Source organism: Orycteropus afer, unplaced genomic scaffold (genome assembly GCF_000298275.1).
Source record: "Orycteropus afer afer isolate SDZICR_OR568_19922 unplaced genomic scaffold, OryAfe1.0 scaffold00177, whole genome shotgun sequence".
NCBI lineage: Eukaryota > Metazoa > Chordata > Mammalia > Tubulidentata > Orycteropodidae > Orycteropus > Orycteropus afer.
The window spans coordinates 5,269,623-5,286,038 of record NW_006921764.1 but is presented as its reverse complement, the minus strand read 5'-3'; the positions used below and the strand labels follow the sequence as shown (position 1 = coordinate 5,286,038).

At 39.1% G+C, this 16,416-nt stretch overlaps 1 protein-coding gene across 1 annotated transcript in view; it reads right to left on the bottom strand.

Moving 5' to 3' along the window:
- Positions 1 to 16,416, bottom strand: part of NR1H4 (nuclear receptor subfamily 1 group H member 4) — an 89,801-nt gene that overhangs the window by 72,070 nt on the left and 1,315 nt on the right. Inside the window, exon 2 of the mRNA XM_007947203.2 lies at positions 1,533 to 1,898. Coding sequence (XP_007945394.1) covers positions 1,533 to 1,898 — 366 coding nt within the window. The remainder of the gene's footprint in view (positions 1 to 1,532; positions 1,899 to 16,416) is intronic.

The following is a 16,416-nucleotide window of genomic DNA, read 5'->3' as shown; positions in this document are numbered from 1 at the left end:
GGAGGTAGAAAATAATTAAGTATTGTAAAAAAAAAAAAAAAAGTTAATATATTTTTCCAAAGTGGAGTTATACTTATTGACTGAAAAATTAAGTACCGACAATAAACATGGATTTTCATTAAGTTATTCAAGAACATTTATTCCATATTTACTATCTACCAAACAATGTGCTAAGTGTCATGGGAAATAATGGAGCTGAGAAGACAAAGTCTATGCCTTCAAAGAATTTATAAGCCTTTTTTTTTTTTTTGTCTATTCAAACTTGACTCTCTACAGGAGAGAAAAAATAGAGAGAGAGAGCTTCTGAAGGTCATAAGGGAGAGCTTGAATTTCCTTATAGATCTACTTTGGTTTTTATATTTGGTGCATTTTTTATTATTATTACTTTAAAAAAAAAAGTCTAACACAATAATACCATGTTTTCAAGAGGTGACTTACATGGTTTTACACAATCTGACCATTTGAACTTTTAAAGGTTTTACCTGTCCTTGAGCCATTCTTATGTGACTGGGCTCTCTGTTTATTTTTGTGGCAATCATTGGCATTGGGAACCCCAATTTGGCACTGTGTCCAACAGATTTTGCTGAAGGCACACTTGCTATTTTGAAAATCTCAGATGTTAGTAGAGTGCCTGACATGGTAGTTGAATTAACAAATATAAGAATAAATAGATGATCCTACTTGTCTACTCTGTTCTTTCCTCTGAATTTTTATAAACTTATTATTTTTGCCTTCTTAGGAGAGAAGTTACATGGGGCTTTATATTGATTCTTTTTCATTTAATGTGTTATATTTTATTCATTCTAAATGAACTACATTTTCCTTATCATTTCCTCCAGGGTGCCTACCACAGGTCTCTATCCCTGCCAAATGAAATATTTTTTTTTTTCCATTTTTCTTTCTGTCTTCTTCTCAATTAACTAAAGAACATAAAAATGTATTTTAAAATAGTGGTTGAATAAAATTGTACTCTCTCTGACCTTACTTTTTAAAGAGGTGAGTTCAGTAATGTATCCTTCTTTTTATAATTATCTTATTATTTTTTTTATTTTTTGCAGTAATTTATCCTTCTTTTAAGAAAAACAGCAAATGACACAAAACCCACCAAACAAAAAGCCAAACCCATTGTAGTCAGTGAAATGTGACTCATGGAGATACCACGCGCTGCAGGGTAGAACTGCACTCCAGAGCATCTTCAAGGCTCTGACCTTGAAGACGCTGATTGTCAAGGCTTTCTTCCAAGGCACCTCTGGGTGGGTTCATACAGTCAACCTTTCAGATTCAAACACTTAAACAAATTCTTCTTAACCAAGTATGACATTCTGAATAGGAGACAGCAACATCCAAACCAAGTACTACTGTAAGGGACTTTTCCTAGAGATCTCTGACAGCCCAACAAAGATGAGGAGGTAAGAGGAGAAGAGAAAATGGGAAGTCATCAAGGAAAATGAAAGAACCCAGTTCAAGGAATTTCAACAACCAATGTAGTGAAGCCTTCCCAAGGAGAAAATTACCAACCAAAAGGTGCTTACCTTTGCACCCCTCACAGGTCAGCGCATTATAGTGGTATCCAGATGCTCTGTCTCCACAAACGACACACAGTTCGTCCCCCTTAATTCTCCCTGCCGATGTGCCCATCCTCGCCTTCTTGATTACAGGAAGCTCTGCTGCCTCAGTCTCACCCTGGTAGAAAGTCTCAGCTGGCATTCGCCTGAGTTCATATATTCCAGGAGAGTACCACTCTTCAGGCTGCTGCGGGTAGAAACCCAAGTTGGAATAATAAGAAGATGAGGAAATCTGTGGCTGAACTTGGGGAAACTGAGCATTGCTGTATTGTGAATACAATTCCACTTCTAGATTCTGTCCCAGAGGACCTGCTGCTTCTTCTGTGAGTACACCTGTACAAAAGTGACAAAAAAACTGAAATTAATATCATCATCCTGTAAATTAGAGAGGTCATTTAGCAAAATGGTTAGGAGTGTGGACTCTAAGACTAAAATATTTGACTACACAAAAATTAACAACTTTTGTATAAAAAAAAACTATAAAAAGATTTAATTATAAGCTCAGAAAAATATCTGCAAAATAGAGAACAGATCAAAGACTCTGATCAATATGTAAAGAGCTCTCACAAACCAATAAGAAAACATTCAGCAACCCTATGGGGTAAGAAAGGATAAAGGACATGAATTTTTCAGAAATATAAACACAAGTGTTCTATAAACATTCAAAAAGACCAGGTTTGCATTAATTAGAGAAATTCAAATTGATGCTACAATACAACATTGTTTCATCCTCAAAAGTCCAAAAGTTTTAAAAGTTTGATAATTCACACTATTGGGAAGATAGACATTCTTTTTTTAAAATTATTTTTTATTATAGTGAAAATATAAATAGCAAAACCAACCCCACTGCCATCAAGTTGATTCGGACTCATAGCAACCGTTTTTTAGGACAGAGTAGAACTTCCCCATAGGGTTTCCAAGGCTATAAATTTTTACAGAAGCAGATTGCCTCATGTTTCTCCTGCCAGAAGAGCTGGTGGGTTCCAGCTGCCAAGCTTTTTTGGTTAGCAGTCAAATTGGCACCAGAGTGCCTTATAAATAACCAGGCATTTGCCATTTCAACATTTTTTTTAACATGAACAATTCAGTGACATCAATTATGTTCATCATATTATGCAATCATCACCACTATCTATTTCTAAAACTTTTGCATCACCTCAAACGGAAACCCAGTACCCGTTAAGCAACAATTCCTCAATCCTTCCTCCCCCAGCCCCTGGTAACCACCAATATACACTTGTCTCTCTGCATTTGCCTATTCTAGATACTTCATATTTGCCCTTCTTTGATCTGGTTTATTTCACTCAGCATGTTTCCAAGTTTCCTCTATGTCATAGTATGCATGAGGACTTCATACCTCTTTATGGCTGAGGAGTATTCTATCATATGCATATACCACATTTTGTTTATCCACTCATCTGTTGATGGACATTTGTGTTACTTCTAACTTTTGGCTATTGTGAATAGTGCTGCAATGGACATTGGTGTACATGTATCTGTTTACATCTCTGCTTTCAATTGTTTGTGATATATACTGTGGTAGTTAAGTTGTGTGTCAGCTTGACTGGGCCTGGTTTTGAGTGGCTGAGCAACTGGATGTAGATATTCTCCAGGTTGAGACTGGTACTCAACTCCATGGTGGAATCTACTGCAGCAGCTGAGTAGCTGCCTTAGGGATATGGTCTGCTTCCAGTATACAAGAAGATAGCTTTGAGAACGGTTTCTGAGCTTTTGGGCATGCTTGGACCTGCATGTAGCCGAGTGTTCATTCAGCAGCCTGCTATGTTTCCTGCCGATCCTAGGAATGTCTCTGGACTTGAACTAGTGGCCCGCCATGCTGTTTTATAATCTTAGGACTGTGCCATTTTTCCTGTAGACCTTGGGTTTGTCAGCCTCAGCAGCAGCAGCTGCCTGAGTTAAGAGACACCTCCAGCATCAGTGAGCCATGAGCAGAGCTGAGGCAAGGTCAAGGGACTTTTACCCAGCCCCTAGAGCTGGCACTTTGAACTTGGACTTCTAGGCTTCTAAACCATGAGAGAATAAACTCCTATTTGTTAAAGCCACCCACTTGTGGTACTTTTCTGTTAGAGCAGCACTAGAGGACCAGTACATATACCTAGAATTGGAATGGCTAATCTGATGGTAATTCTGTTTAACTTAAAAAAAAAAAACCTTAAGTAATATATTAGTAGCATATATCTGATTCTTTGCCAGAATATAAAGCTGAAGGGTATTCCTTCATACTAGAAAATTAACTACATAATTACGGTACCCTATGTGCAAATGGAGAAGCCATTGTTGCTCAGTGGCTGAGTGCTGGACTGCTAATTAAAAGGTTGGCAGTTCTAATCCATCAGCTCCTCCAGGGAGAAAGATGTGGCAGCCTGCTTTCATAAAGATTTATAGTCTCGGAATCCTGTGGGATGGTAGTACTCTGTCCTATAGAATCAATGTGATTTGGAATAGATTAGATGGCAACAGGTTTTTGTGGGGGTGGGGATAAGTGCAATTGTATACATACTGAAAAACTCTGAAAAATTTTAATCAAAATCCACTTTCAGTTTGTTAAATTATTTCTTGGGGGAACCACTGAGGGAGATACAGCATCACTATAGGCAAATCACAAATCTCTTCAGAATTAATTCTGGTTTGTTTTTTTTTTGGGGGGGGGGGGGCAATTTTATAAAGCAGATTTCTTTTCCATTCAATAGTTCATATAGGCATTTTGTTTTGTGACACTGGTTACATTCCGAACAGTGTAACATCTCACCTCCCACTTCCTCCCAGGGTTACCCCTTCCCTGTGTTCTTCTTGCCTATGCATTCCTGTCTCCCTACATTTCTCCCTGCGTGAATGCTGCCCTTCTGATCTCCCATGGTTGACTGCTCTAAGGAGTGCATCCTCCTGGTGTAGGTGTTCAGGTTGTAGGCCTGTCTGTTGTTTGGCTGAGAGTTAAGCCATGGGAGTGAGTTCAATCCTAGGCCCGAAGGGTGACTCGAGGCCATAGCCTCATGTTCTGAATTAATTCTTATAAAGCCAGTTTTCATTGTGTTGGTACAAATAATGCAGCAGTAGTGGCAGGTTGGGTGAAGGCAAAATTTTACCTTAGTTTCTCCAAAAGCTGTCTCACTTGATTCAGGAGGGCCTGCGAATACCCAGGAATCATCTGCCATGAGTTGTGTTCCTGAAAGTTTGTAGCATCACTAAGAATGGCTCTTATGACCTGTCCATAGTTGGGGGATTGCTTTATCTGGTAAAATCTTTGTATCTCTCAGTAAAGAGAAGATGAGGTATAAGAAAGAGCTTTGCCATTTGGTGGGAGACAGGGATGTCTTTTGGATGTTACAGTAAAATTCATCAAGTACAGTTTTGTGCTGTGTTTCCCAAGGTCTTTAATGCATCCTGCTGGGGCATAGGCTTTCTTGATTGCAGTTGGGGTTCTCAGCTGTCTCAGCAGTTTAACTTGTACTTGAGTCACTAGATATAAATTAGGCATTTCTCTCTTCAGTTCCCAGTATACATGCTGCATTATCACTTGAAATACTTAGTCTTTGGAGATTTCTGCTCTTCTCCTGGTACAGATTTGTGTAGCTCTATTTTGAGATTGCTACATTCTTTTTTCATTAGTTCCAGTTCTTGTTCCAACATGGATCTTCAAGTCACAGCTCAACTTTTCCGCCTCCCAGTTTGATGAAAATCCATTGCCATCTAGTGGATTCCAACTCATAGCGACCCCAATTGGTTCACAGTAAATCTTTACAGAAGTAGATTGCCCTGTCTTCCTTCTGCTGAGTGGTCATGGGTTTGAACGTCAGCCTTCTGGTTCGCAGTCAAATGCCTTAGGCACTGAGCCACCAGAGCTCCTTAGTTTGATGAAGGTAAGGTGGATTTAAATGCCTCATCATTGCTGAGTTTTCACCTCTTTCCTTAGCATAAACAGACAAACAAAAAAAAACAAACTCACTGCCATCTAGTTGATTCCAACTCATAGCAACCCCCTTTGGGTTTCCAAGGCCGTATATCTTTACAGAAGTAGATTGCCCACTCTTCCTTCCACATAAGGTGTGTTTAACTTTCCGAGGAACCAGCAAACTGTTCTCCACAACCACTGCAGCATTGTACAATTGGAACAATGGATGAGAGTTCCAATTTCTCCACCTCCTCATCAACACTTGTTGTTTGAAAGCTGATATTCTTGAAGTGCAATTTTACGATATCTTTCAGCATTTGAAATTCAAATACCCTTTTAACCCAGTAATTCTAATGCTAGAAATTTATGCGGGAGATATGTTTGAACATGTATGTAAAAATGTTTGTGCAGAATTGTTCATTTGCAACAATATTTGAAACAGTCAGTAACTGGAAACAATTTAAATACCCATCAGCAGGAGCTCTGCTAGCATAGTGCCTAAGGCACTTGACTGCTCACCAGAAGGCTGGCGGTTCAAACCCACCAGCCACTCGGAAGGAAGGTTGGGTAATCCTACTTCTGTAGTGATACTGCCTGGGAAACCCAAGGAGGGGTCGCTATGAGTCGGGGCCGACTCGACGGCAAACAACAACAACAGGACTCTGGTTAAATTATTCAACATCCACACACTTGAAATAGTATGTAGGTCTGAAACGATGTAGACCTATATGAGTTGAAATCAACTTGATGACATTTTTTTTTTGGTGTTGATATGTAAAGGTTCTATGATATGGTGCTATTTAAAATATAAGCTATAGAACAATATGTTTATTCTTGTGTATTTTAAAATGTGTGTGTGAAAGGGTGTGTGTGTGTGTGTGTGTGAGTATGCAAGGCAAGTTTCTTCATGAATACAAAAAAATGTGGATGGTGATAACTAGAGAAAGGAGGATTGTTGGATAGTTTCCTAAGGTGGGCTATGGTACAATCTTTTCACTTTTTGTAATTTTTACCACTACAAATAAATCATTATGTGTTCCCTTAATTACTATAAAACAAAGCTGGCCAGAGGAGGCTTGTGCTCTGGTGTTTTCAATGGCTAGTTTTTGAGACTTGACTGCTAACCAGAAGGCTGGCCGTTCAAACCCACCAGCCACTCCTCGGAAGGCTGGGCAATCTACTTCTCTAGTGATACGGCCTCAGAAACCCAAAGAGGGGTCGCTATGAGTTGGGTCCGACTCAAGGCCACATAACAGCAACAACAACAGTTTTTCAGAAGCAGATCACCAGATCTTTCTTCTGGGAAGCCTCTGGGTGAGCTCTACCATCCAAACTTACAGATAGCAGCTGAGGGCATTAATTGTTTGCACTACCTAGGGTCTCCATAAAACAAAGGAGGAACTTAAAAAAAAAATAGGGCCTAGAATTGGTCTACCTGAGTTCAAATCCCGTCTCTGTTGATATAGTAGCTGTATGCGTGTTGGCAATTTACTTCACACTTATAATCTCAATTTTGTCTTCATAAAACAGGGTATAATAATATTATTATATTATTAGATTGATGTAAGGATTAAATAAGATAGTGTCTATCAAGAGATTTACTAAATGCTTGACACACAGGAAATGCTCAATAAATTACAGCTATTATAATAAAAATAATAATTACTTTATTTTTTTGCAAATACCATGCACCTTCTACTTTTCTTCATCAACTGCTCCCTCCTCCTGGGAGATATTTTTGTAAGCCTCACTATGTCAATTATTTTTTACTTGCTGTTGTTAAAAAAAAAAAAAAAAATAGCATAGTGCATTTACAAAAATACCTCCACGTGTGAGGCAGCAGTTGGCAAAGAAACATAGAAGGTGTGTGTTATTTGTGAAAAAATATGATATTCCTATTATTATTGCTAAGGAGTCCCAGTAGCACAGTGGTTAAGTGCTTGGCTGCTAACCAATAAGTTGGTGGTTCAAACCTACCAGCCACTCTGCGGGGAAAAAAGTATCAATCTGCTTCCATAAACATTGGTAACCATAACCTTGGAGACAGCATGGAAAGCCTCAGAAACACATTATAATGCAATGACCTGTGAGGATGCAAAGGTAAGCATCTCTTGGTTGGCAATTGTCTTCTTCACTACATTGGTTGTTGGTCACTATGAGCTGAAATTGATTCAGTGCCAATGAGTTTATTGTTATGATTATTAAATGAGCTCCTTAAGTATAAAGCTACTAGGTAGTAGAAAACTGCTAGGTTATGAAAATGCTTCTATTTATTAGAAACATTGAACTCTAGCTCTCTTAAAAATAGAAATAGTTAAACTCTGCAAATGCTAAAACAATGAATAGGCATAGACAAGATACAGGAAAGTATACAAATGCATCTCATCCTTCAAAGCAAATGAGACAATGGAAGACTGAAATTGCAACTCCACCTTGCATGAACAGTGAGACTTTGAGCAAATTGTTTAATCTGCTCATGAGCCTCAGCTTTTACAGCAGCAAACTTGGGATGGAAATATCTAGACCAAGGGTTTTTCTGAGGATTGAGTGGGATAATACAGGTCCACAGTTCCTCATCTGAAATCCTCGAGGCCACATGTGGTTTGAATTCAGAATTCTGGGGGTAGCAATACAAAAAAGCAGTTGCCAAGTACATTCTAAATAATAGGAACCCCATGTGTAGCAGAGTAGGACTGCCACTCCATTGGGTTTTCAATTCTGTGACCTTTCAGGAGCAGGTCACCGGGTCTTTTTTCCTTTTGTTTTTGTTTGGGTGGGTTTGAACCATCAACCTTTTGGTTAGTAGTTAAGCCCTTAACATTTGCACCATAGGACTCCTGACAGCAATATAGTGCTAACTATATATTACCTAATGGTCTCAGCAAAAACTAGGACAGAAATCATAATCAAGCATGACAATACTGTCCACAGTGAAATTTAAAAATATTCACACTAAATGGGATAAAAGAAGACTATGCATAGTCGCACATATATTAAAGTTAGGTTTCGTACCAAACTTTTGGAAAAAAAGTTTGTTTTTCAGAACTTTTTGAATTTTGGAAATGTCAATAAATAATTATGGACCTATGCATCTACACATGTAGAACACTCTTCTCAATACTCAAAGGATGGTTGAAATGATGATTATTATTATTGTCAACAATGTTTTATAGTCTTTCCTATTCCAAACACCTGTTGTTGTTGTTGTTGTTATGTGCCATCGAGTCAGACACAACTCACAGCAACCCCTCCTTAGGTTTCTGAGGCAGTATCACTACTGAAGTAGATTGCCCCATCTTCCTTCCGAGGAGTGGCTGGTGGGTTTGAACCACCAGCCTTCTGGTTAGCAGTCAAATGCCTTAGGCACTATGCTACCAGAGCTCCCAGGCACCTGTAGGTACTCATTTATTACATACACTATAAGTGATATTATTATCCTCATTTACAAATGAGTATGCCTGCAAGGAAGACCAGTTAATACTTCTATTATTCAAACTTACAAACCAACCAGCAAAGCCAAAGATGAAGAAATTGAAGATTTTTACCAACTTCTGCAGTCTGAAATTGACCAAACATGCAATCAAGATGTGTTGACTATTATAGATAATTGGAATGCAAAAGTTAGAAACATAGAAGAATCACCGGTAGTTGGAAAATATGGCATTGGTGATAGAAATGATGCCAGAGATTACGTGATAGAATTTTGCAAGACCAATAACTTATTTATTGCAAATACCTTTTTTCAACAACACAAATGGTGGCTATACATGTGAACTTCACCAGATGGAATACACAGGAATCAGACTGACTACATCTGTGGGAAGAAGTGATGGAGAAGCTCAATACCTTCAGTCAAAACAAGACCAGGAGCTGACTGTGGAACAGACCATCAATTGCTTGTATGCAAGTTCAAGCTGAAGCTGAAGACAATTAAAAGAAGTCACAAAAGCCAAAATATGACCTTGATCATATCCCACCTGAATTTAGAGACCATGTAAAGAATAGTTTTGATGCACTGAACACCGATGACTGAAAACCAGATGAATTGTGGGATGACATCAAGAATATCATCCATGAAGAAAGCAAAAAGTCATTAAAAAGACAGGAAAGGAAGAAAAGACCTCAACAGATGTCAGAAGAGACTCTGAAACTTACTCTTGAATGGAGAGTAGGTAAAGCAAATGGAAGAAATGACAAGATAAAAGAGCTGAACAGAAGATTTCAAAGAGCAGCTTGAGAAGACAAAGTCAATTATTATAACGAAATGTGCAAAGACCTGGAGTAAGAAAACCAAAATAGAAGAACACACTCAGCATTTCTCAAGCTGAAAGAAGTAAAGAAAAAATTCAAGCCTCAAGTTGCAATTCTATGGGCAAAATATTGAAAAGAAAGATTCTATGGGCAAAATATTGAACAATGTAGGAAAACATCAGAAGAACACAGAAAAAATACACAAAGTCAGTGTACCAGAAAAAACTGGTTGATGTCCATCCATTTCAGGAGATGATATACCATCAAGAACTGATGATATTGAAGGAAGAAGTCAAAGCTGCACTGAAGGAATTGGTGAAACAAGGCTCCAGGAATTGATGGAATATCCAATGAGACGTTTCAACAAATGGATGTCACAATGGAGGCACTCATTCATCTATGCCAAGAGATTTGGAAGAAAACTACCTGGCCAACTGACTGGAAAAGATCCATGTTACCCATTCCAAAGAAAGGTGATCCCACAGAATGTGGAAATTATCAAACAATATCATTAATATAACATGAAGTAAAAATCTTGCTGAAGATAATTCAAAAATGGTTGCAACAGTATATTGACAGGGAACTTCCAGAAATGCAAACTGGATTCAGAACAGGACATGGGATGAGGGATATTATTTCTGATGTCAGATGGATCTTGGCTGAAAGCAGAGAATACCAGAAAGATGCTTAGTTGTGTTTTTTATTGACTATGTAAAAGAATTTGATTGTGTGAATCATAACAAATTATGGATAACACTGAAAAGAATGGGAATTCCAGGACACTTAATTGTGCTCACAAGGCACCTGTACATAGACTAGGAGGCTGTTGTTCTAACAGAACAAGGGGGAACTGGATGATTTAAAATTAGGAAAGGAGTGCATCAGGGTTGTATCCTTTCACCATAGTCATTCAATCTGTATGCTGAGCAAGTAATCTGGGAAGCTGGACTATATGAAGAAGAACACAGCATCAGGATTGGAGGAAGACTCATTGACAACCTGCAATATGCAAATGACACAACCTTGCTTGCTGAAAGTGAAGATGACTTGAAGCAGTTACTGATGAAGAGTAAAGACTACAGTCTGCAGTATGTATTACATCTCAACAGAAAGAAATGAAAATCCTCACAACTTGACCAATAAGCAGCATTATGATAAATGGAAAAAAGATAGAAGTTGTCAAAGATTTCATATTACTTGTTTCCACAATCAACAGCAATGGAAGCAGTGGTCAAGAAAAGAGATATCATATTGTACTGAGCAAATCTGTTGTAAAAGACCTCTTTAAAGTGCTGAAGAGCTAAAATGTTTCTTTGAAGACTAGGGTTAGCCTAACCCAAGCCATGGCATTTTCAGTCACCACATATGCATGTGAAAGCTGTACAATGTATAAGAATGACAGAAGAAGAATCGATGCTTTTGAGTTGTGATGTTAGCAAAGAATACTGAAAGTACCTTGGACTACTAGAAAAACTAACAGATGTGTCCTGGAGGAAGGGCAGCCAGAATGCTCCTTGAAAGCAAGATGGCTAGACATCATCTCACCTACTTTGGTCATGTTATCAGAAGGGACCAGTCCCTGGAGAAGGATATCATGCTTGGTAAAGTGGAGGGTCAACGAAAAAGGGGAAGGCCCTCAATGAGATGGATTGACACAGTGGCTGCAACTACAGGCTTGAGCATACCGAGGATTGCAAGGCTGGCAATTACGAGGACCAGGCAATGTTTCATTCTGTTATACATAGGGTCGCCATGAATTGGAGCCAACTGGCTAGTACCTAACAACCATAACCTTGAACCACAGAGAAAGTAGGCAACTTTGCCTACCTAAGTAGCTGAGATTTGAACTTGTCTGACTCCCAGGTTGCCAAGAGTCCTGGTTCTGAACCTTGCTACATAGCCTTGAAAAAACATTACTTACCCACCTTGTCTGGGCCTCCCTTTGCTCATCTGTAAAAATAAGACTCTATGCCAGATGATCTTATGGTTCATTTTTTATATATAAATTCTTCATAAATATGTGACTAATAGCTTATGGGCATTAGAATTCAGGGCTTTGCTACAATGACAAAATGGAATATGTACATATTAGATGTTTTCTGAAAACATGCTTTCTGCGTTGACCCAGGAAATGATTGACAGAGCACAAAGAATACAGTATCTGTGGAAATCCATTTCCTCTTTTTCATGCATGGCTTATCCATATAAAATCAGCATCAAAGCAGTGCATCAGACAAACAAAAATTTTGACAATAGTGCTTTGTCTTGTGACTGCAAAATGGAACAAAAATATGGGACCATTAGAGACAAAAGAAAATATAAAGTATAAGCAAAATTCTGATCTATTTCATAAGCAAATATGACTAGAATTTCTGAAGTGAATAGGAATGAAAAGAATAAAAAACAAAACATTAGTTTCACTGATACCTACCTTTTGTCCTCCAGCATGTCTTACCCTCTGAATTTCCCTAACCCCACATCTCTCTACCCACTGCCCACAGATCTAGAAAGGTTAAATAATTTGCCCAAGGTCAAACAGTCAATTAATGATAGAACTTGAACTCTGTAGAACCCAAGCACCTATGCAGTTCTTTTTTTTCCTTCCTGGATAATGACAATTCTAAGGTGTTTGAGCATCATTTCAACAAAACAAATATTTTCATAATCAAGAGATATAATGGGGCCCCCAACTCAAGTCAGATACTGATTCTAACAATGTCAGGTCTCCCTTTGAAATTACCTAGATTACAGTGAAAAGCTTTTACAAAGATATAGATAAAATAACAACAAAACATGGTAAGAGTATATGAGCAATACAAGATTTTATTAAAGTAATGCTTTTATTCCCAAAGCACACTCTCTTCTAGTATTTCACAGTGTCCTCCACATGTCTCCACACAGTAGAGAAAATAAATGTACAGGCAACTTACAATCAAAGAATCAGCATGGCTGACATAATCCAAATTTGTGAGATTAGAACAACTTCTCTAATTAATTTATTGTGAGACCTTCGATGATTGCCTAACCTTTGTATGTTTCAAGTTTCTTCTATAAAATGGGACATCCAGTTTTGCTAGCTCATGAGGTAGCTGTGAGTATAAAATGCAATTTTGAGAAAAAGGCTCAATAAGTCAAGTGCCATAAAAAGACATGATGCTTCCTAAAGAACCCAGCAATGCCTTGATTTTGATGATAGTTAATTAGTAACTACTAACATGTATCAGTCTGTTTTAATGACACAAGGGTTTAAAGGGTGTAAAGCTCTTTCATTTATAAATGTACATTGAGCACTTACTATTTACTGGGTACTCCCACCAGCCACTCCTCGGAAGGAGGGTTGGGCAATCCTACTTCCGTAGTGATACTGCCTCGGAAACCCAAGGAGGGGTCGCTATGAGTCGGGGCCGACTTGATGGCAAATAACAACAACAACAACAACACTAGACTCTGAGGATACAACTACAAACAAGACAGACAGAAAAGGCCTCAGTCTTTCCCTGTGTGTGTGCTGGGAAGGAGGGATGTGACAAATAAATAAATACAGACTATTCTCTAACTGAGAGCCAGTGAAGGATAGATCAACTTTAATGGCTAGAGTATGCTTCCTGAAAAGGTTGATTTATTTCTATTTTAAGACAATTCAAATGGAAAAATATATATTAAGATTTGGATTTATAAGTTCATCCAAGGAATCAGTCAACAAAGAAATGAGAGATTTTGAATTCCTTTATGAGCAGAAAGTCTCCATGATGGTTTAGGGGAGAGTTCCTGGATGGACACCTATGGATGGGCTCAAAGGGAGGATCAGAACTGCTGACATGGAAAGCAAAGTTCTTCTGGATAGAGCTCTCCAAGTTTCAGTAGATTCTCTAAAGCAGTGCTATCTATAAGAAGCTTCTGAGATGACAGAAGTATTCTGTACCTATGTTGGACAATATGGTATCTACTAACCACGTGGGAGCTCTGGTAGCATAGTGGCTAAGACACTTGCCTGCTAACCAGACGGCTGGTGGTTCAAACCCACCAGCCATTCCTCGGAAGGAAGGTTGGGCAATCCTACTTCCGTAGTGATAACTGCCTCAGAAACCCAAGAAGGGGTCACTATGAGTCGGGGCCGCCTCGACAGCACACAACAACAACAACCATGTGGGAAGGGCAGTGGTGGTCGAATGGTAGAATTCTTGCCTTCCATGCAGTAGATCCTAATCCAATTCCCAACCAATGAGCCTCAAACATGGCCACCACTTATCTGTCAGTGAAGGCTTACATGTTGCTATAATGCTGAACTGGAGTCAGCAAAGCTTCCAGATTAAGATGGACTAGGAGGAAAGACCTGGCCATCTACTTCCCTATATCAGCCATTGAAAACCCTGTAAAGCATCTAGTCTGCAACAGTCTGATCTGCAACCGCTCATGGGATGATGCAGGCCTGGGCAGCAGTTTGTTCTGTCAACCAGGGGGTTGCCTTGAGTTGAGGCAGCTAAAAACAACAAGCACATGGAGATATGGAGCACTTGAAATGTGATTAGTGTAACTGAAGAACTGAATTTTAAATTTTATTTAATTTCAAATAAAATTTTAAAATTAAATAGTCACATATGGCTAGTGACTACCATATTAGATGGTGCAGCTGTAAGGAGTTTGTGATTAGAACTACTTCATACCCAAATGGGAGAATCTGTTTCATGCAGTAAGAATGACACATTTCCATGATCTCAGTTTCTCATGCACCTGAGAAAGTGCCTAGGTTATCTCCTATTTTTTTTTTTTTTTTAAATTCCTGGCACAATGCTGACCATAGTAAATGTTTAATAAATGTTCATTGAATCAAAGTGAATGGAAAAATTGCCTTCTGTGCCTTCCCTATTTCCTAATCCATAGTTTCTAGACTAGCTCAATGGGCTTCATTTTGTAAAGCAGTTGCCAGTCCTGGGGCCTGGCCTTTGTAATGTTGATGCCTTTCCCTGCCTTGTCAGCTGCTTACCTCCTCTGAATCCTGATCCAGTTCCCACAGGTGGAATTAATCTCTAGGGTAGCATAGAGCCTAAGGGATGTGACTACTAATCACAAGGCTGGCGGTTCAAACCCACCAGCCACTCCTGGGAAGGAAGGTTGGGCAATCTACTTCCATAGTAATACTTCCTCAGAAACCCAAGGAGGGGTCTCTATGAGTTGGATCTGACTCCACAGCAGTGAGTTTGGTTTTTCTTGGTTATAGAGCTGGCACTTGACTGCTAACCAGAAGGCTGGTGGTTCAAACCAACCAGCCACTCCTTGGAAGGTTGGGCAATCTACTTCCGTAGTGATATCACCTCGGAAATCCAAGGAGGGGTTGCTATGAATCGGGGCTGACTCAAAGGCACATAACAACAGTAATATAGAGCTGGTAGGAGTTCTGCTGGCTTAGTGCCTAAAGCATTTGACTGCTAACCAGAAGGCTGGAGGTTCAAACCCACCAGCTACTCCTTGGAAGAAAGACTAAGCAATCTACTTCCATAGAGATACTGCATCAGAAACCCAAGGAGGGGGTCACGATGAGTCGGGATGGACTCAACAGCAGTGAGTTTGGTTTTTGTTTTTTGGTATAGAGCTCTGGTGGTGTAGTGCCTAGAGCATTTGACTGCTAACCAGAAGACTGGAGGCTCAAACCTACCAGACACTCCTCAGAAGGAAGATTGGGCAATCTACTTCTGTAGAGATACTGCATCAGAAACCCATGGAGGGGTCGCTATGAGTCAAATTAACTCAACAGCAGTGAGGTTTTTTTTTTTGTTGTTGTTGTTTTAAATAGCACTTTCAGAAGCATGTAGAACTGTTTTATTTGTTTACATACTTATCTTCCATGCTAAATTTGAATTGGTACAAGATACCTGTTATTAAGTGGGCTCAACTTAGTTGGACAAATCTGGATTCAATTCATCCTGAAACTTCCTAGTTGTGAGAATTTCAGAAAGACATGGAACTTCTTTAAGTCTCTGTTGCTCCATCTACAAAGCTGGACTGATAGAGTACCTGCGTAAGAGGTTGTAGTAAGGATGAGCTAAGACAATGAATATAAAAGGCATCATGACTGACACACTATAAAGATACTATCCATTTCTGTTATTGTTGTGGTTAGTCTGAGAACTCTTCTGGGAAAATAATAGCTTATATTCCCTCTTTTATTCATTCCTGGCACCTGACAGTATGCCTGATACAAAGCAAATGTTTAATAAATGCTTGTTCAATTGAAATGAATGGAAAATTTGGTTCCCCAGCCTTCTAAACAATTCCAATTCTAAATGCAGTGTTGTTGTTGTTGTTAGGTGCCATCAAGTCATCTCCACTCATAGCGACCCTATGTACAACAGAACGAAACACTGCCTAGTCCTGTGCCAGCCCCACGATCTTTGCCATACCTGAGCCCATCACTGCAGCCACTGTGTCAGTCCATCTTGTTGAGGACCTTCCCCTTTCTTGTTGACCCTCCACTTTACCAAGCATGATATCTTTCTCCAGGGAATGGTCCACTCTGAGAACATGACCAGAGTAGGGGAGATGAAGTCTAGCCATTCTCACTTCCAAGGAGCATTCCTGCAGCATTTCTCCCAAGACAAACTTGTTAGTTCTTTTAGCAGTCCATGGTACTTTCAGCATTCTTTGCCAACACCACAACTCAAAAGCATCAACTCTTCTTTGGTTTTCCTTATT